Raw genomic sequence first — 21853 nt, 5'->3', positions numbered from 1 at the left:
TTCCCTTAAGGTCATTAAAAGTATTATTCTTTCTGATGTTGGAGTAACTTTTAAAAGTTTAAACATTTTTGGTTTTAATTAATGTGATTATTAGTATTTGCATCTTTCCACATTGGTGAATTTTCTAAATAACTGAAACTTGTTTCATTAAACATCAAATATTTTTCCTTCTTTACTAGAATTACACTATAAAGTGCACTGTTAATTCTTTCTTGGTAACAGTCACTGTCAAGGACATTAAACAGCAAGACTACTTGTTTTTACAGTTGTATAATATGATAGTAATGCACCTGTGCATGTGGATGTGAAGATGTTCTTTGAGCACTTTAATCTTTCTACCGTTTTAGGCTTCCTTGAGAAATTTAATTCTCATGTCCTAGTCTCTGTTGGTATTAAATATGTGTTGAATTGAAGTATTTTCTGTGTTACTCTCTTTGTCAGGAGCCGGATTCTGAACAGCAGCCCTTGAAACCAATCACCTGTGACCTGGAGGACGATTCTGATAAATCACAAGGTCAGAATGAAAACTAGGTCTTATCATTTGATAGTATTTATATTATATAGGTGTGGATTATACTAATAATGGGGGGAAATCAAAGCTACCAATCCAGAGCATGTCTACCTACCCTGTTTATAGTTTTTGCTAAAAATAGAGATGACAGATTAGTTTTTTTCCAATTATTTGCTGTGTTTCTCACTCCTGTTCTAAGAAATACAGTTTGTTGGTGTTGGTATGGTATGTTGTTGCAAGAAACATTTAGGATGAAGTTAGTGATTTTTGTTTTTAAACTTCTTTATATAAAAACCTCAGCAATATTGGCATGATTAGCTACTGAAATTTTCCCTGGTGTTCTCAATAGTTGCCACAGTTGGAGAAATACAGAGGGAGAAAGGAAGGAGTATTGCTGATTTATCTAGTAAAGGCTAATGCCAGAACTACTATGGTGAAGGGTAGTGTCTAGGGAGTTAACTATTTGTTTTTGGTTTTGCTCTTTAAAACTTCAGACATTTAAGCAGCAGTGCCTCCTAACTTTTTTTTAATGGCATGATAAACACAAAAAGTGGTAATGTTGTTAGCACACCGGGGCAAGTGGAGGAAGCTACCTATTAACATGACCACCCTGAAGGCTGAGGGGATCTGTATCCTGACATATCTGTAACTATAGCACATTGGTTGGGAGATTCTCCTATAGAAATCTAGCTAGTGAATATACATTTAGTTAATACGTTGCCATGAATATAAGCACACTTGAGTGGTTTTGCATAAAATGTAGAAGTGGAGTAATCATATCTAGAGATACAGAAGTAATTCAGAAGTATTTGCAGTGGAAACTAGAGATAGAGCTCACTTTTTTTTTTTTTAAACCAAACACCATCTCTCTTGCTGCTGTTCTTTAGGGTTGACTTTACCCATCACATATTACAAAGTATCTTGCAAGTATCTTTGCTTTGCCCATATGGATAGCAAGTACACTATCCCAAATAAGCCTAACCTTGGTTATATACTTTGTTTGCAAGGTGATACTTTCTTAGGTAATAGTTAATGGCTTTTTAGGGCAGTCTTAAGAGGGACTCCCTTTTATTGAGAGCCCAGTGAGCAGAATAGTGAAGATTTTATAGTCTGATTATCTGGAATCTTTTTTTTCATGGAAAATTCCCAAATTATGAGTGTCAAATTACCACTGAAAGTACCTGGGAATGGGACACTGGGCAACTGTTGAATTTCTATGCCCCTTGCAGTTTCTGAGAACTCAGGAAAAATAAAAATTTTTCAAAGTTCAGTACAAAATTCTGTGATACAGAAATATCTTTCAATTCTTTATCAGAAAAGAGCTGGAAGTCTTCCTGCAATGAAGGGGAATCCTCTTCTACCTCCTATGTGCATCAGAGGTCACCTGGCGGTCCCACCAAACTCATAGAAATCATCTCAGACTGCAACTGGGAGGAGGATCGGAACAAGATTTTGAGCATCTTATCGCAGCACATCAATAGCAACATGCCACAGTCACTTAAGGTGGGCAGCTTCATCATTGAGTTGGCTTCTCAGCGAAAGAGCCGGGGTGAAAAGAATCCTCCTGTTTATTCTTCTCGTGTGAAAATCTCTATGCCATCATGTCAAGACCAAGATGATATGGCTGAGAAATCTGGATCAGAGACTCCTGACGGTCCATTATCCCCTGGGAAAATGGATGATATCTCTCCTGTGCAGACAGATGCCCTGGATTCAGTGAGGGAGAGATTACATGGAGGCAAAGGTCTGCCCTTTTATGCAGGGCTTTCTCCTGCAGGGAAGCTTGTGGCCTATAAACGTAAACCCAGTTCAAGCACATCTGGGCTTATCCAGGTGAGAATTATCTTTAATCTGGATGTAGCACCTTTTTATACTTAGGTAACACCTTGATTTTTCAGAACCCTTTGTGGGCCTTATATTACTTATCTTCACATTTCCTGGGAACTGGGTGACAAAATCATTATCTCTTTTTGTAATAGGCCTAGGTTAGATGCATACCTAGGGTGAATTTTTGGCACATTTACAAACAAAGGTAGAGTACTGTATTGACTTATAGTTTTCTTTCTAGTCTTCCTAGAAAGTTGCTCTTAAACTGTATTACCTGGGCTGCAGTGATATTTTGACAGTCAAGCAAGGAGAGTAAGGGATTCAGTCTAGTTCTTGGGATTATTATTAGCAGACAGCTTTTAAAATAAATAAGGTGAAACTGACTTTTAAGATAGGCAGTATATGTTTGGAAACTTGGGAGAAAATTTTAATTTAGAATGGTGTTATTCAAATACATAAATATAAAAATGAGCCACAATTTACTTATTTTTTCTTTATTTGATTCATAGAGTTTTTGCAGTCTAATCATTGTTGTAGGGCAAATATCTATATCCTTGCTGTTAAGTAATTCAGGCAGGTATATTAGTAAAATTACACTGGCATTAGAAAATCCTTTGAAAAGAAAAGTTCTGAGGTAAAATGTAGTCACAGTCAAAAAGCTTTTCTCTTTTTGTTCAGTGACATATCAAATGCACTTTTATATCATAGTACCAAATGTAGGGTAGTGTCTGACTTTATTGCTAAGGTTACTTGACTTCACTAGCTCAACTGCATCTCTGGGCTAAGGTCTGTTCCATTGTTACGACTGATCTACTTAATTAAAAACTTTCTGTTGCAGTTGCTATGTAACTGCTTCTGTTGGTATTTCTTAAACTCTTAATGATGAGAAGAGTGTTTTCTCCTTGTTTCATTTATTGATTGATACTTTGAGAACAGAGACTTACCTGAGATCATTTCTAGTGAGATTAGACGCCCCTCACATACAGTCATAGAAATTTTGTGTTCTCCTGTGTAGGACTCAGAAAGCCACTGTAAAATATGAACCTGCATAAGCAGTCAGGCCACTGTTATAAGGTATGCTTTGGGGGAGCTGCTGAGTAGTGTTCAGAGCAAGTCCCAAAGGAGCAGATAGGGGTATCTGATCCAGACTCCACAGAACCTGGAAGACTATATAGTAAAGTTTACTTTAGGATGGAAAGATCGTATTCTTTGTATCAAACATGGGGCAAAGATATTCCTGATCTTTCTGGAAATAATAACAATTTTACTTAAGTAGCAAAGAGTAATTTTGTGTCTTAAAAGAGAGAGAAGCTTGGTGTAGCTTTTCTCCTCACCAGTTCCCTATTAATTTAGAGAGTAGGATTTTCCCTACCTCACTCCACTCCCTCACCCCTTTAAATGATGGAAAAGAGAGACAGGAAAGGGTATCTCCTCTAGTCACTTAGCAATATGACATAGAGAACTTGGGTAAGAAACTTGGGATGTTTTTGTTTTCTTTTTTTAAAAATGATTCTCATGCCTAAGATGGGGTGGTCTGTCAACTCAGGCAGTAGAGAAAAATCTTTACCTCATTCATTGATTCACTTTCTTCTGACAATTTATTGATAATTTTAAAAATTACTGTGAGTTTCAACTAGCATTTACCTTGAGTCCAAGTTTTGTCCAAAAGATGAAGACAATTATCTTCAAAGTTGAGTTTTTTTGAAAATTGAAAACTAAGGTGACTTTGTGGCTTAGGTATTTGTAACAGTGGCTTTCTCATAAGTTAAAGTAGACTCACCATATATTTTTCAAATATGAAGGATGCTTATGAGAAGGGTTCATCATGCCACTGGTCTTGTCAGATTTCATGGAACACAGTTACTCATATTTTTTGCTGATGATTGTTAATAGCTTAACCAGAGTTGCATGTTGACAAGTAAAACAATTGGATGGTTCCTTAGATTTGACTGTATCTTCCACATATCTAGGATGCAGGTATGATGAGTTTCTAAGATTCTCTGTTTCCAAACTACCAAAATGGAGGAGATGAGATTAGTTTAGAGTATCAGATGACAACATTTTTTTTCCATCTCCTAAATACTCAGATTATACCAAATGGAAAAAGTCTATTTCTTTTTCCCTTTAAATCTGAAAAACAGACTTTTAAAACCTTGTAAAAATGAAACCCTTGTCAAGGGAGATGAGTTAGCAAGAGAATTTTATCTTTACAGAATTTCTCTTTGCCACTTGTTTCAGGTTAATGGTAAGAGTTACCCGCAGGCTAAGTTGCTATTGGGACAGATGGGGGCATTGCATCCAGCCAATAGGCTAGCTGCTTATATCACAGGCAGGTTGCGACCCTCAGTCCTGGACCTCTCAACCCTCAGTACTGTCATCTCCAAGGTAGCATCCAATGCCAAGGTGGCTGCATCCAGGAAACCACGTACCCTGTTGCCTTCAACATCCAATTCCAAAACGGCATCCTCCTCCAGCGCTACAACAAATCGCCCTGGGAAGAATCTGAAGGCATTTGTCCCGGCGAAAAGACCAATTGGTAAGTTGGACTGTATATATGTTTTCCAAAGGGTTGTAGCCTGGTGCTGGGCCAGTGGATACAGATACGGGGGTTGTAAAACTTAGAGAAATAGGGCTTCCCTGGTGGCGCAGGGGTTGAGAGTCCGCCTGCCGATGCAGGGGACGCGGGTTCGTGCCCCGGTCCGGGAAGATCCCACATGCCGCGGAGTGGCTGGGCCCGTGAGCCATGGCCGCTGAGCCTGCGCGTCTGGAGCCTGTGCTCCGTAACGGGAGAGGCCACAACAGTGAGAGGCCCGCGTACCGCCAAAAAAAAAAAAAACTTAGAGAAATAAAGAAGTTGGCATTATTTTTTTTCTTGATGTCTATCTTGCCTGAATTTTTAAATTTTTTAGTAACTCTTCTGATGACCTACAATACTAGATGAACGAATTTGAGTTAGTTTTACAGTTATTTCCAGACTTTTAGACTGGTTTTATTAATGTAGAAAAAGACTTAGGTTTTTAATTTTGTTTTTCAAAAGGGAAGATGTATTCTTAAATACTTGCCCTAATTTACTATTTTTCCTATGAGGACTGGTGTTTTTGGTACCAGTCATATGTATGTTTCTTGAACTTAATGAAACCAAGGAGCTAGCAAAATCAAAGTGGGTTGAGTTAGTATTAGTCTTAGAGTAGAAGGCTCTTGTAAAATATAATTTTGGAAAGAGTGCTTTATTATATTCATCCCTGTTCTGTGAGTAAAAACCTCATTTGTTTAACATTGCAGTACTAGAGTCTGTAAAAAATTACCTTCTTTTTTTTTTTTTTTTTTTTTTTTTTTTTGCGGTATGCGGGCCTCTCACTGTTGTGGCCTCTCCCGTTGCGGAGTACAGGCTCCGGACGCGCAGGCTCAGCGGCCATGGCTCACGGGCCCAGCCGCTCCGCGGCACGTGGGATCTTCCGGGACTGGGGCACGAGCCCGTGTCTCCTGCATCAGCAGGCAGACTCTCAACCACTGCGCCACCAGGGAAGCCCAAAAAATTACCTTCTTGAAATGATTTGTGTTTTAGCATTGAGAGTATATGCAGTTGGTTTATTGGATTCCTCTTTTTGTTGTTTCAGATCTATTTAGGAATGTTAAGTAAGAATGTCGTTTGCTCTATTTTTATTCCTCTAATAGGAAATTGAAATCTCTGGCTAAATGCTGGAGTTGTGTGAAGATGGAGGATAGGCCTTGCCTTAAAAAGAACCCATTTTACCTCTTTCTTAAAAAGTAGCTTCAGTTGGTGATTTTTTAAAAAGATAGTCTCATCCTGCCCTCTTTTTTTTTTGGCTGTACGTGGGCCTCTCACTCTTGTGGCCTCTCCCGTTGCGGAGTACAGGCTCTGGACCCGCAGGCTCAGTGGCCATGGCTCATGGGCCCAGCTGCTCCGCGGCATGTGGGATCTTCCCGGACTGGGGCACGAACCTGCGTCCCCTGCGTCGGCAGGCGGACTCTCAACCATTGCGCCACCAGGGAAGCCCCCTGCCCTCTTTTAAAAAATGTCTTTATACATTTTAGAAAAATGCAAAACTTTACTGTCTTGTAAAAGGACAGCAATAAAGAGGTGGAGGTGCTAGGATAGGAGGAAGTGATGGAAAAAAGTTTTAAAATTAGAATTAGGGGAGCTTCCCTGGTGGCGCAGTGGTTGAGAGTCCGCCTGCCGATGCAGGGGACGCGGGTTTGTGCCCCGGTCTGGGAAGATCCCACATGCCACGGAGCGGCTAGGCCCGTAAGCCATGGCCACTGAGCCTGCGCGTCAGGAGCCTGTGCTCCTCAACGGGAGAGACCACAACAGTGAGAGGCCCGTGTACTGCAAAAAATAAATAAATAAAAAATAAAATTAGGAATACAGTTTCAACTTCTTACTTTCTTCATCTGTTTTTATTCATTCATTCATGCATTCAGAGAGCACACAGAGAAACAGTTGTATTAAGTTGGAAGCTAGGCAGAAATCCACACCCAGAGAGAAAGGGTATGGGCGTCCTTTCTAATGAGGAGGAGTGCAGTCTCTTCATCTGTTTTAGATGATGAAGTTGTGTGCTGCTGTACTGTCTTTCTAGTGTCCTGGCAATTTGATTATATTGCATAACCAAAAGAATTTCAGAAGGAACACCCAATTTCAATTCCTTTGTTAAAGTTAGCATTTTAAAGGTTTGGTTTGGGTGGAGAGGTGTGTTTGATTTCTGTGGGTGGAAATTGGCATGTGTAATGCAGGTAAGAAATTTCTTAATACCTGTAAGAAATTGACCCAGTGGTGCACAATAATGTTGATAAACACAATCACTACAAGCATAAAATATGAGAACTGAAGATTTTTGACCAGCAAATTTTTATTTGCAGCGGCTCGACCCTCTCCTGGTGGTGTGTTCACACAGTTTGTGATGAGTAAAGTTGGAGCCCTGCAACAGAAGATACCTGGAGTTAGCACACCCCAACCCCTAACAGGGCCACAGAAGTTCAGTATCAGACCTTCTCCAGTAATGGTCGTCACACCTGTGGTTTCTTCTGAGCCAGTTCAGGTGTGCAGTCCTGTGACTGCTGCTGTCACTACTACCACCCCTCAAGTGTTTTTAGAGAATGTTACTGCTGTGACACCTGTGACTGCTATTTCTGACGTGGGAACTAAGGAAACTACTTATTCTTCTGGTGCCCCCACTGCAGGGGTTGTTGAGGTCTCTGAAACTAATACCAGCACCCTTGTAACACCTACCCAGTCTACAGCCACTGTGAACCTTATCAAAACGACTGGGATAACTACCCCTGTGGCTTCAGTTGCTTTTCCTAAGTCTTTGGTAGCATCTCCTCCAACCATAACTCTTCCTGTTGCTTCCACTGCCTCCACCTCCATAGTTGTGGTGACCACAGCTGCATCTTCCTCCATGGTGACCACACCAACTTCATCTCTGAGCTCTGTTCCCATTATACTCTCGGGAATTGATGGGAGTCCACCAGTGAGCCAGAGACCAGGTAAGGCCTAGATGTTACAAGCTGGTTTACTGACAGCTGTTTATATAATTTTGTGGTTTTGATAGGATTATAGATATATCAGGTGTTTCTGCTATAACATGATACATATATTCCTAAAAATCATTACATTCTGCAAAACTGAACACTGAAAATAATAGAGCTTGTGGTAAAGATAGGGTTAGGACAATCTGAAAATTTCATGCAATTTTGTAACCAGAGCGCTAATAAAACCTGTAACTGGTACTTTAGAGATAAACAGCGTTGACAGATGGTTTAATGGGGCTAGAGATTTCTTCGGGAGATTAACGATATTCAAAAACATTAGAATGGAAATGCTGGTTGAAGAATACTGCATATGGGCGTGGAACTCTGAGCCAGTAGAGCAGCGTTAAGGTGGGCACAGGAGGAAGTGCAGCCTGTTGTGTGCTGAGAGCTGGGGGCACATATCTCTGAGGAGGGAACCATATGTAGTTGTTCCCTGTTTTGGGGGTGGGAGGGCTGCTGCTTTATATTTTAAAAAGATTGGAGGGCTTCTGCTTCTGCTGCAGCCAAGCTGAGGGCCCTCTCTCTCCTCCTTGCTTAAGATTAAAATTCTAGGTCCTCTTTCTTAGTAAAAATCATTTATGAATCAGCCCAACTCCTATATACTACTGACATTATTCTCCTGCTTAATTACTATATGTAAACTGATTGAAATAGAAGTAAGGAGGCATATTTCTTTGTTCTGGACTCTGATATTTTATATGTTAAGTTTATAGTTAAAATGAAATTTTTTTCTCTTGTTGGCTTAGTTTAAGTGAATTTGAAATAGGAATAGTTCAACACTTTGGTAATTTTTCTATCTTAATTCAACCAGCTAAAGCAAGTTGTTCTCTTAGTAGGCTCTAAGAGGAATTACTGTGGAAAAGAGTATGAAAGACTTTGCAGGATTTAAGGGGGAATAAAATAGCCAACAGCAGTTCTGTCTTGGTAACTGATAGTTTTCCTACTAAATATTTTTGTCTTTAGGGGCATGGTCCAAATCCCTCTTGATATTTTAGGAAAGAAGTGATTTATAAATTGAAGTGCTGTTGAAAGGAAAAGTGGATGACAGTATCAAATTTGTTGTCTTTTGCTACTTCCTGTAAATAAACATACCAAAAATGGCTAATATATAATTTCAAAAGTAAGATAGTTGTTGATGAAGCTGTTTTGATTTCCTGTGTATCTCAGGGTTCATATCTTGTCATATTTTAACTGGTCATGTCTTCTAAATCATGGATTCTAACCTTTCTTTATATTTTTACTTCTGTCATGAAACTGTAAAACAGTTTACCTTTTATAATTCATTGTCTCTCAGATTTCAGTCACTTGGAACATACATTCAGGTATTTTGCTCTGATTCCCATTTGTACTATCATACAATTGACATAATATTTTTATTTAAATCCAGTCATTTGTTCACTTAAATGTACTTTTAAAAGGAGCAGTATTACTGTTATTGGAAACCAACATTACTTGCCAAAATAGAGGGTAACCTCATAAATAAATACACTGAAACAATAATAAATAGTATCAAATACTAGCCAGCTACTGTAAGTTCTTAACATGTGGCTTGCTACTTCTGTTAATGAAGAAAGTTAGAAAACGTTGGCATAATATTAAAGACATAATATCAAAGACTGGTAATTTCTTCTGTATTTTAATCAAAAGATTAAAATGCTGACAATGTGATATGGTGTTATTCTATATCCACCTACCACCTAAAAGTGTCTTCTGTAATACTACTTGAGGAAATACTAATGTTAACAGATTTTCTTACCTGCTCTTTTATAAATGGAGCTGACTCAAATCACTGCCAACTTCTAAGGAAGTGTATATTTTGTTATAGGTTCATAAAGTAGATCTCAACTTTGGGATTTAGACAACTCTGACTTTTTCATTTGACTTTCTTTCTTTTTGTCTTTCCCTTCTTCCCCTCTCACGCATATTAATAAATAATCACATATTTAGTGTGTGTATTAAAGGCTGCTTTTGGAGTTATTTGGTTTTGAATCACTCTCTAAAACTTAATGTGAATAGAAATGTTCAGGAAATTAAGAATGCTTTAACATGTTTCTTAATTCACATAAGACAGATGAATTTTTTTTTAAGTTGCACACTATTTTTCATAAAGTTTGGTCTTTGTGTTTTATTTCATTTTCAAAAGTAGTCATGGATCTTCTATATATAATTTGTCATGTAAATCTTAGGAGCTTCACTTTGTTTTAGAAATTTGATATGTTTTTTGGGCAGAGTACCTATCTGATAGAATATCACATATTAGAATCTTTGTTTTGTTTGGCTTGTTGATTTTTATATTTAGTGACAAACTGATGAAAAATTTTATTTAATAATGTTTTAAAAAAAGGGGTAATTGGAAATAATAATGTTAAAGAAGTTCAGTAATTTGAATGGTAATGTTAGACCACTTTCATTTATGCTTACTATTACGTTATTCCTTCCTCTTTATTCCTGTGACCCAAAACCTAGCTGTAGATTACTCATATTATTTTCTTCCATGTCCTTAGTATTTTCTTCCAGACATTAAAGTGAATCTTTAGGTACTATTAATATTTTGAAATCTCTTTTAATTCACATCTTCTGCATTAAATTTCTGCTTTTTCTGTTTGTTTTAAAACTATCTTTTGCCTCTTCCTAACCAGGCTTTATTTCCCTGCTTCTTTGATGTCTCTTAATTTCATTCCATTTTTTGGGGGTATGTATTTTTTTTCCTTTTGAAAAATAATTTCCACAAATCTTTATGCTTTGCTTATTTATCAGTGAATTTTACAAGCCAAGAAGTTTTTAGTACTTTGTGATTTTTAGTCCTTGACTTTTTCTTACTTGAGTAAGACCTGTGAAACTAAGTCATAAGTCTATTAAGTGTTAACAGCCTGAATTTTTAAGTTGAACAAGAGAATTTTATCTTGAACTTTAATGAGAACCAGGTTAAGAGGCCATGTTTTTCATTAGGCAGAAGTGTTATCTCTTTAAATGCACCTCTTGACAATTGATACTTTCTTTTTTACCAATCTAAATGTAAGGCCCTGCAATGTCTGGTTAATACTTAGGTTTAAAGTAAATTGTCTCAGCCATAAGACTAGTAAGTAGTGTATCATGGACGGACAGGATTTTACCAACTCTGTAGTTTAAAGTAGAAGTTATATGTAGCATGGTTAGATCCTATGTCATAATTATTTTTTCCCAAGTATTAAAGGGAAATTCTGATACTATGTTTCCCATTTCCTGTTTTTCAGAAAATGCTCCTCAGATTCCAGTGGCTACTCCACAGGTCTCTCCTAACACAGTGAAACGTGCTGGACCTCGATTGTTGTTGATTCCAGTGCAGCAGGGTTCTCCTACTCTTAGACCTGTCCCAAACACACAACTTCAGGGACATCGGATGGTCTTGCAGCCTGTTAGGAGCCCAAGTGGAATGAACCTGTTCAGGCACCCTAATGGGCAGATTGTCCAGCTCCTCCCTTTGCATCAGCTTCGAGGCTCTAATGCCCAGCCCAACTTACAGCCTGTCATGTTTCGGAACCCAGGTATAAAATTAGAGATATTTCTGAGAAGTTTCTCTTTTCTTGAATCATTTGGTCATATGGTATGTTAATACACCAGGATTGGTCTTCTTAGTGTCTTGGAACCACCTGTAAGAAAAGAAATGCATACTTTGGAAGTCTTGATTTGGGCAGTGGTGACTTAAAATGTTCTTTTTCTTACCAGGGTCTGTGATGGGAATCCGGTTACCCACTCCTTCCAAACCTTCAGAGACTCCACCATCTTCTGCTTCGTCCTCCTCTTTCTCTGTTATGAATCCTGTAATTCAGGCTGTTGGGTCTTCTCCAGCAATGAATGTTATCACTCAGGCACCATCGTTGCTTTCTTCTGGACCTAGTTTTGTGTCTCAGTCTGGTACATTGACTCTGAGGATTTCCCCTCCTGAACCACAAAGCTTTGCAAGCAAAACAGGCTCTGAAACCAAAATAACCTATAGTTCAGGAGGGCAGCCTGTTGGTACAGCCAGTCTTATTCCTCTCCAGTCTGGTAGTTTTGCCTTGTTGCAGCTCCCAGGACAAAAGCCTGTTCCCAGCTCCATTCTTCAGCATGTTGCTTCACTTCAGATGAAAAGAGAATCTCAGAATGCAGACCAGAAAGATGAAAGAAGCTTTTTAAAAAGAGAACAGGAAACTAAGAAGGCCCTGCAGTCAGGAGGAGAAGCTATAGACCCTGAGGCTAATATAATAAAGCAAAACTCAGGAGCTACTGTCTCAGAAGAAACTCTGAATGATTCCTTGGAAGATGGGGGTGATCATTTAGATGAAGAATCCCTTACAGAAGAAGGTCCTGCAACTGTTAAACCTTCTCAGCATGCCTATATCACTGGCTCACACACAGGTGAAGACTATAAAAATGTTGATGAAGAGTATGGGATTAGGAATCATAACAATTCCAAAGAAAAACTGACTGTTCTGGAAGTTAAGACCATTTCTGGAAGAGCCAGTAATATGACAGTCCAAAGTGTGAGTAATGTGCAGCTTAAAAAACTTGATGTGAAAGTGGAACAGCAGAAAGGCTTAGACAATCCAGGGGAAAAATCAAATGAATTTCCAATTATCTCTAAAGAAGAAAGTAAACTTGAATTTTCAGGGAGCAGAGTTGTGGAGCAGCAATCTAATCCAAAGCCAGAGGCCAAGGAGAAGGGATGTGGAGATTCTCTGGAGAAGGACAGCATTAGGGAGAGGTGGAGAAAACACCTAAAGGGCCCTTTGACCCAGAAATGTGTTAGAACTTCACAAGAATGCAAGAAAGAGACAGATGAGCAGTTAATTAAAGAAACAGAAACTTGTCAGGAAAATTCAGATGTGTTTCAACAAGAACACGGCATCTCTGATTTACTTGGAAAAAGTGGAACTACTGAGAATGCCAGAATTTTAAAAACTGAATGTGATTCTTGGAGTAGGATTTCTAGTCCTGCAGCCTTCTCTATATTTCCTAGGAGAGCTACCAAAGGGAGCAGAGGGGAAGGACATTTTCAAGGTCACTTACTGCTATCAGGAGAACAGATAAAACCAAAGCAAGAGAAGAAGGGTGGGAGAAGCAGTGCTGACTTCACTGTTTTGGATTTGGAAGAGGATGATGAGGAAGATGAGAATGAGAAAACCGATGATTCTATTGATGAGATTGTGGATGTTGTTTCTGACTACCAGAGTGAGGAGGTTGATGATGTAGAAAAGGTGGTGAGCCCATTTTTGTTGTGACTGAAACCTCAAGAATTTAAATGATTCATTAGAGACAGTAGTTTTTCCAGAAGATCACTAAGACCTGATACATTGATTTGGATGCCTAGGTTTAGATCATGATTAAATGACTTTGTAGTTTTTGGGCTGTGTCAGTCAGGTAACATTTATTGAGCTTATATTGAGCTTTGAGACTTGCCTGATATTATAAGAAGGCTGACTTAAGCCTTAGGGGGATAGATGCTTGAGAGTCTCTATCAAATTAGGTTTTTTTTAAGAAAAAGTCTGAAACCACTACTCCCATTCAGTCTCAGTTTCTTTGACATTTTGTATGTGAAGTGATTGTAGCTTATCTGGTAGATATATATAAGAAACAGGGAATAGGCAGCCTTAGAACTGGAAGATAATTTATCTATCTGCATTTATAGAGATGTTTTTCTTTTTGGAGAGAAACGAAAAATACTATTTAATATTTTAATACAACCCTGCCTAAAGTTGTTTTTAATCATCTCCTAAAATTAAATAGTGTCTAGAATTTGTATTCTGAACTTTGGTCATCTTCCTTTGTAATTTGACCTTTCTAATTTATATTTTTATTTTTCTGAAGCCATTTTTTAGACTTTTATTTAGGGTTGTATTTGCTGAACTAAGTAACTTGAGAGTCAGATATGATATAGGGCAGGAGTTGGGCAAACTTTTTTTGTAAAGGGCCAGATTGTAAATATTTTAGACTTTGCAGGCTAGATGACTTGCTCTTGCAACTACTCAACTGCTGTTGTAGAGTGAAAGCAGCCATAAGCAATAGTAAGTGAATGAGTGTGGCTGTGTTCCAATAAAACTTTATTTACAAAAACTGATGGCAGGCTGTGGTTTGCTGACCCCTGACCTGGGGTCTGATGTAAAACATAAGGAGGTGATAGCCAGCTGCCTGTGGGGTGCCTTGAAATCTAAATTGTGTCCCTCTTCAGGAGCAGATAATACAATGATTGTCATTCCTGGCAGTTTTAGAATCTCACTTCCTTGAGATTCATTCATTCTCTGTGTTACCTGGTCCTTCTCTGTTAATGCCTAACTAACTGCCTTACGGAGATAAAATATAGCAAAAAGATTCATATTTTAAACCTCTAAAATGTTTAAATATTCTAACGTTCCTATGTTGGTTATCTCTGTACCTCACCTGTCTCATTTATAAAATGAGGATCTAGCTCTACAGTTGGATGATTCTATACGCATTTGCCTCACATTCTGTCTATAACCTAATCCTTTTTGAGGACTTATGTCTATAGGTAGTTCAGGAGTTAGATTGTAGATCTTCTTGCACTTTTTGCAGAGTCTTTTGTTGTAAGTCAGCCTAGGTAAGCATCAGACCAAAAACAGTCCAACTTTATTTTAATTTTAATTAAAAAAAATTTTCCATTATGGTTTATTACAGGATATTGAATATAGTTCCCTGTGCTATACAGCAGGACCTTGTTGTTTATCCATTCTGTATATAGTTTGCATCTGCTAATCCCAAACTCCCAATCCATCCTTTCCCCACACCTCCTCCCCCTTGGCAACCACAGGTCAAAAACAGTCCAGCTTTAAAATCAGTGCAAACTATTGCTATCAGTAGAACTGACTTAATGGAACCTTTAGTGTTTCTTAGTCATACAGCGTGGCATTGCTTGAATTTCCTAATAGGGAATCTGACAGGTACACTGGCCTTTTAAAACTAAGGACATTCACATCTAAATTCTACATTGTATTTATGTTTATGTCTGACACCTATGATAACTTTATACCTGTGATTAGCATTATATTGGAATAGTGTAAGGAACGTTGTGAGTAGCCTTTTTAAGTCTTCCCTGATGAAGTTTATTGGATATTATTTATAAAGCCTGCAATTAAAGCCACGCAGTACACATTCTTCAGTTTAAATATGGTAAAGCATCTACCTACATTACTATTCAAACCCTTGGGGTTCTGTTGATTTAGCTTCCTAACGTTAATTTTAATATCCATTGTTTATATTTAATACACATTATTTAGATGATGCTTAAATTGGGGATCATGAATGATGGCTTGCATCATTTATGTCCTTTAGCCTTAGGGAGCCTGTAATTTGGGGGTAAGTAGTTTTTCCAGCAAGTTTAAACATAGAATTAATAAGGTGATGGGGATGCTTCATTTTGAGTTGTGCCTCTCTGGTACAGTACAATTATAGATAACGTATTCTCTGTTTGGTTTCTGGCATAGTAAAACACTACTTTTAAAGGTGGACTTAAAAGTATCTGCATATCCCATAATCCATATAGTCTACTGTTATAAATATACAGTGAGTTTCTGTGATGGGTGCTCAATAAATGCTTACTGATTGACTCATATTTTGGTATAATAAGTACAGCAAGCCTGGGCTTCTTTGGTATCTGAAATTCTTCAAAAGCTCTCATTCTGTAGGGTTGAGAGACTTAGAAGACTGTCTGGGCTATAATCTGTTTCCATATCTGCCTTGAATATGTTTCTGTGTGTGTTTAATATGGGATTAACCATGAAGCACTCAAACTAGAATCTGAATTTTTCTTCTTTCTACCTTCTCCCTCACCAAATTCTATTTTACTGCTATTTAATATTAAGATTTATGCAGCTTTAATATATCTGTACCTGAATTTTGTTCACTAGAAATAACACTGAAGCATCAATACAGCCCTTTGGGGACTCTGTCTCTTCAGTCTAATGATGTCTTTTTAATATATATCTGTGTGTGATTTATAATGTAGTTCTTGGTAGTTAGCTCTAACCATATGTTGTCTTTATGACTTAATTCCATTTTATGATTAACAAGTTTAGGATTGTCAGTACTCATGGTTTAAGATCAGTGTTTGGCACTGGTTGGCTTTATAAGGGGAGCATTCAGTTGAAAAGTTTAGGTGTGCTTGCTTCCCAATACTTTATTTACTGTTGAAATGCTGTATTTCAGAATAACTGTGTAGAATACATTGAGGATGATGAAGAGCAGGTGGACATTGAGACTGTAGAAGAGCTCCCGGAGGAAGTTAATGTTGTCCACATGAAGACCACAGCTGCCCATACACAGACTTTCAAACAGCTGTAAGTCTTACTTCTCTTTGGATTGTTGTTTTTTGTTGTTGTAATTTTATGACCATAAGCAAAACTAAATGTTCTATTCAGGAGTTCTGGGTAACTGACATGGTTCCTTTATTTCTCTAGCTTTTTTCTTAGTAGTAGATGAGGAGAGGAGCTGTAATCCAGAGGTAATTAACTTGCCTTGTTATTGCTAGGAGGCAGTATATAAGTGTGAATAACATATGCTTTTGGAGCCTGATACATTGGTATTAAAATACTGCTTTTGCTAGTTTGTGGCTGTTTAATCTTGGGCAAGTCTGTAATCTCTCTGAATCTTAGATTCTTTACCTATGAAATGAAGAAAATGCCCCCATTTCAAGTACTAAATGAGATAATGTATGAGATAACTAACATAACTGATGCAAGTGGACCTTTCAACAAAGGTTAGTTCTTTTAAGAATATGGCATTAAATTCTAAATTTGGTTACTTTGCTAGTTGAATAGGTCATTACAGTTAGAAAAATTTTTCATAGCTGTTCAGCTGATGAGATGAAAATACAGAGAGCATGATGCCTTAGAAAAAAATGTTCTGAGTAAGCCTTGTATTGATTAGGAACTGGGGTGTGAGAGAAAGAAGGGGAAGAAGGTAAGAGTTGTTATTTTGTGCCAGACATTGAGCTTTTCAACCTGTTATGTCATCAGCTGCCCGAAGCAGCAATGAGTTAAGAAAGAGTAATTCTTCATTCCTAGTGAGAAAGTCTAAGGAGGGCTGTAGGTAGTATTTTTCTTCACTCCAGGGCTATTTGGAAGGTACTTCAGTTGCCTACTGGTTAAGACTGAAAGAATTTAAGTCTCTTAAAAACTTAATTAGACTTAAGTTCAGCAGTATTGCAGGATGTAAGTTCAGTATACTAAAATTGAGTTCCTAAACAATAGCAACAAGCAAAAAAATGTAATTAAAAATACGAAAAATCTGTTTGGGATTATTAACACAAATTGTGCAAGACTTTTATAAAATGTTATTGAAAGACATGGAAGAAGAATTCAGTAGGGACTTCCCTGGTGGCGCAGTGGTTAAGAATCCACCTGCCAATGCAGGGGACACAGGTTCAGTCCCTCTTCCGCGAAGATCCCACATGCTGCGGGGCAGCTAAGCCCCTGCGCCGCAACTACTGAAGCCCGTGCGCCTAGAGCCCGTGCTCCACAATAAGAGAAGCCACTGCAACGAAGAGTAGCCCCCACTCACCGCAACTAGAGAAAGCCTGCGCACAGCAACGGAGACCCAACACAGCAGTCAATCAATCAACCAATAAAGAAATAAAATCTATTTAAAAATAAAAAGAATTAAGTAAACAGAGAGATACCATCTTAATGGACTGTTATAATAAAGGGCCAAGAATAACCAACACATAACTGTAAAGGAGCAGATTGTTAAAATTTTAAAAATTTCTGTCAGTGAAAAGGCAATTTCACACTGTAAGGAAAATATTTGCAATATGTGTTTGACAGAAGATTAGTATCAAGCATATAAAATAATTCTTACAAGTCATTAAGAAAAAGGTCCAGTAGAAAAGTAAGTAATGGATATCATGGGCAATTCACAAAAGACTGCCAGTAAACGTGCAAATTTGTTCTACCTCACAAGTAATTAGAGAAATGCAAAAAAAATTTTTTTTAAGATTTTTTTTTTTTTGATGTGGACCATTTTTAAAGTCTTCATTGAGTTTGTTACAACATTGCTTCTGTTTTATGTTTTGGTTTTTTGGCCCCGAGGCATGTGGGATCTTATCTCCCCGACCAGGGATCGAACCTCCACCCCTGGCATTGGAAGGCGAAGTGGGAAATGCAGATTAAACCACAGTTACTTTACCAATTTATACCCATAAGATTGGTATAAATCGAGATTTCTGATAGTACTGTTGTCTAGGTGTGGAGCAATGGGAACATTCTGCAGGTGGGAGTGTAAGTTAAAACCACTTTGGAGAGCAGTATGACATGGCTACAGTTGAAGATGTGCAAGCGTTTCTTCCATCCAGCAGTTCCACTCTTAGGTATACATCCTAGAAAGGCTCACACACATGTACAAGGGGTCATGTCTGGGATTGTCCATTGCAGCCATTGTGAAAATTTGCCATTGTGAAAATTTGGATACAACCTAAATAACTACTAACATTCTAAAACAAATTTTGGAAAATTCAACAGTTTGGAATACTATATAGCAGTTAAAATGATTGAACTAGATGTATCAACATATCTCACATGCAGTGCTGAATGAGACAAATCAGTTGAAGAAAGATACACTACATGTAAGTTTAAAATGCTACATAATATCTTCTGTTTAGGGATGAATCAGTACATTCCTAGGAGAGTAAAACTGTAAAGATGTGCATGGTAAACTCAGTTTGCGAGCATTTACTTATGAGAAGGAAGGAAGGTGATGAATGTGCCTACATTTTGGTGATGTTTTATTTCTCAAGCTTAGTGACAGATACCTGGATGTTGATTATATATTTTGTTTGTACAGTTTTATATGTTTGAAATATTTCACAATTGAAAAAAAGTAATTTGCAGTTTTAGGGTCTATTTGGACACTTTTATTTGAGAAAAAAGCATATTGTTGAATAAATCATATTGCCACATATCTGACCATGGGGAAAAGAAGCTGCTTACAATTTAGACAATTTGGGATGGTTTGGTTTAATATAGCTATGAAATAGGTATTAGATTACTGAATTTCAATAAGAATTGGAAAATATTGTCTTCATCTAGGTGCCGTACGCATATCACTACAGATGAGAAAGCTGCTGAAAAGAGTCGAAAGGTATTTTACAGTATGTTTAATGATAATTACTCATTTAATAAAATTGATAACATTTGTCCTTAGGGTTAAAACAACATTAGCTGTATTAGCTATGACTTTTTTCAGGGCCATTTTTACCAGTGAGTTAATATAATCAGCTTTTTTCCCCTTAATGAAATTATACTATGAATGCTTTTTTTTTCCCTTCTCAGTTGTCTACTGCCCCCCACCCCCAGTTGATAGAATAATTTAGAGGAATTAAAATGGGTATGGAGTTTATGAAAACTGATGTGCTTATTTGAAAACTAATCCTATAATGTAATGATATGATGTGAAACATGCTAGCATTCGTTCTTATTTAGGCTCCTGATTTTTCTGGTGATCCAAAAAATTAGTTATTATCTGAAGTAATGGCTAGCAATTCAGGGAGCCATGAAATTATAAACCTTCTTTGATTTTCTTAATGCACTCAGTGTAGGATATCATAGTACCATAATTAAGGAAGGTTTTCTCTTTATCCTAACTAACACTAAGAATGGAAGAGAGTGCAATTGTTTAACCATTTTCCACTTGTTATTCTGTCTTCTTAATTTAAGAGATAAAAATGATGAGATTGGGTTGAGATGGAGGGTGGTATTCAGGTCCTTTGAAAAACTACTGGGTGGTTAGTTTGAGTTTGGTTTGATTTGGGGGAGCATATGATACATGTTTGCAGGGCCATAATTATTTTGAATATATCACAATTTTTATTTTTTCATTGGACATCCTAAAATATTTTTGAGATGTAAGAATTTTCACAGTAGCTATTTACACAGTCCATTGTTTCGTACCATTATTGTTACATGCAAATTATTTTTAGTGTATTGGTTTTAATACACTAAATATTAATTTTACTTCTATCTGGTTGTATCTTTGATTTTCCCACACTGTACTAATGTACATGTTTTTAACTTTAGAAAGACAATGATTTTGTCGAAGAGTTTGGGGGTACTTTCATACCCCATGATATGGTACCACTGTTACTATGATAAAGGTAAACAGTGTCAAGAAAATAAAGGCAGTTAGAAACATCAAGGTTGGGGGGGACACACATACACAAAACCAAGAAACTGTAAAAGACAGGAAATGTAATTATTACTCACTTGGTATGATTAATATTCATATTGTCATAATAGGTTGGTCACTGTTGATGATTTTTTAAAACTTTTATAATCCATGAATAAAGTATGTAAGACTTAATTTTCAGTCTTGAAAAATGAGTGAGTACAAATGACAAGTTGGGGGGTAAAAGACGAAAGAAGAAATGAAGGGAAGGATATGAGTACTGATATCCTCATTTTACAAAGAGACACTATTGATGAAATGAGAAACGGAGATAGAATTATCTTCAAGTTGCAAAGGGATCAATAGAGAACTAAAATTAATGATATATCTGTATTAGGAAGATGGATGGTGAGATGCAAGAGAGTGGTGAGCTAAATCCTTTTCTGCATAGCAGGAAGTAAATAGGTTGTATTGAAAAATGAAAAGAATAAGCGTATGTTACTATTTTTAACTTAGGATATATATAGACTTAAGAACCAGAAACAGCCACTAAAATAATCAAAAAATGGTTGTTTCTGAGGATCCAGTTGTAGGTGCAAGATACAGTTGCTTTTCATTATAAGATCTTTACATACTTATATTTTAAATCCTGTATGCATCTTTTACTTCTTTATAGTAAATAACTTTAAAAATGGAAGTAGAATAAATAAGAGAGAAAGGAAGCTTAAGGCATCCTGAGGTCAAGAAAGACTTTCCTAAAAAATGCAAAGTCTGAGTTTTAAATGTTAAGTTATGAAGGGGGGGTGGAAGGGGTTAGGTGCAGGCAACAGCCTGTGTAATGGCATGGAGATGTGGGATTGTAGTGTGTTTAGGAAACTTCTAGCACTTTGGAATGGTTGGAGAGAACAGTGATTTAGGAAGAGAGGCAGTTGACCCTTTCCCAAATTGTAAAGGGTCTTACAGTATTTACGAAAAAAAATTTTCAACTCGTTTTTCACTAATCGAGATTTTGTTAAAGTTTTCCATATAATTTGTGTCATGAAAACAAGTTTTAATAATAAATTATACAGATGAGCTTTTTTATAGATCCCCTCTCTCAAATTCTCCCTCATTTGAGAACTGCTGTAATTTGAGCTGAGAAGTGATATCACATTCGCATGTATTAGAATTTACACTGTTGATTTGGAGTAAGGATAGACTGGTAGTAAGTTGACCAATTGAGAGGCTGTTAGGATACTCCAGGCAGAAGATGGTGGGTGTCTGATATAGAGCAGTGCCATTTGGGGTGCAGGAAGAGGGCAGGTACATGTGAAAGATACTTAGGTGGCGATCTTTTGTTTGGACAGGCTACACCAGTTCCTCTAAAACTAAAACCTGATTACTGGAGTGAAAAACTACAGAAAGAAGCAGAGGCTTTTGCTTATTACCGCCGGACACACACTGCCAATGAGCGGCGCCGCCGTGGTGAAATGAGGGATCTCTTTGAGAAATTGAAGATCACGTTGGGGTTACTTCATTCTTCCAAGGTTTCCAAAAGTCTCATTCTTACTAGGGTAAGTGTTATGTGTAAATGACAGACAAGTAAGAGCTTGACTGAAAGAATCTTCTAGAGATATTTATGAGAAAGAGAATGAAGAAGATTGAAATAGAGCTTTGTTTAACATTTGAAGGTGGACTAATGAATGCCCAGTAAATCCCTTAGGAAGAAAAGTCCTTATGTTGAGTCAGAGTAGCTTTTCATTCAAAGTCAGATTCTTAACCAGCAGAGTCATTATCCTTTCTTCAAAAAAAGTTAGAAGCTCTGGTAAACTCTGTTTACTATGACTTCTTTACACT

General features: G+C 37.3%; 1 protein-coding gene across 12 annotated transcripts in view; it reads left to right on the top strand.

Annotated features, from left to right (window-relative positions):
• Window positions 1-21853, top strand: part of MGA (MAX dimerization protein MGA) — a 162622-nt gene that overhangs the window by 132640 nt on the left and 8129 nt on the right. For 5 of the 12 annotated variants that reach the window (XM_032621864.1, XM_032621863.1, XM_032621865.1 and 2 more), the window contains exons 12-20: window positions 442-514; window positions 1827-2344; window positions 4577-4874; window positions 7217-7843; window positions 11122-11412; window positions 11594-13104; window positions 16067-16197; window positions 18943-18994; window positions 21364-21570. In XM_032621864.1, coding sequence (XP_032477755.1) covers window positions 442-514; window positions 1827-2344; window positions 4577-4874; window positions 7217-7843; window positions 11122-11412; window positions 11594-13104; window positions 16067-16197; window positions 18943-18994; window positions 21364-21570 — 3708 coding nt within the window. The remainder of the gene's footprint in view (window positions 1-441; window positions 515-1826; window positions 2345-4576; window positions 4875-7216; window positions 7844-11121; window positions 11413-11593; window positions 13105-16066; window positions 16198-18942; window positions 18995-21363; window positions 21571-21853) is intronic. The other 7 variants (XM_032621866.1, XM_032621862.1, XM_032621873.1 and 4 more) reach the window with 5 other exon arrangements.

This window comes from Phocoena sinus, chromosome 2 (genome assembly GCF_008692025.1).
Source record: "Phocoena sinus isolate mPhoSin1 chromosome 2, mPhoSin1.pri, whole genome shotgun sequence".
NCBI lineage: Eukaryota > Metazoa > Chordata > Mammalia > Artiodactyla > Phocoenidae > Phocoena > Phocoena sinus.
The sequence above is the reverse complement of the archived record's forward strand: the minus strand, read 5'-3'. Positions and strand labels throughout refer to the sequence as shown.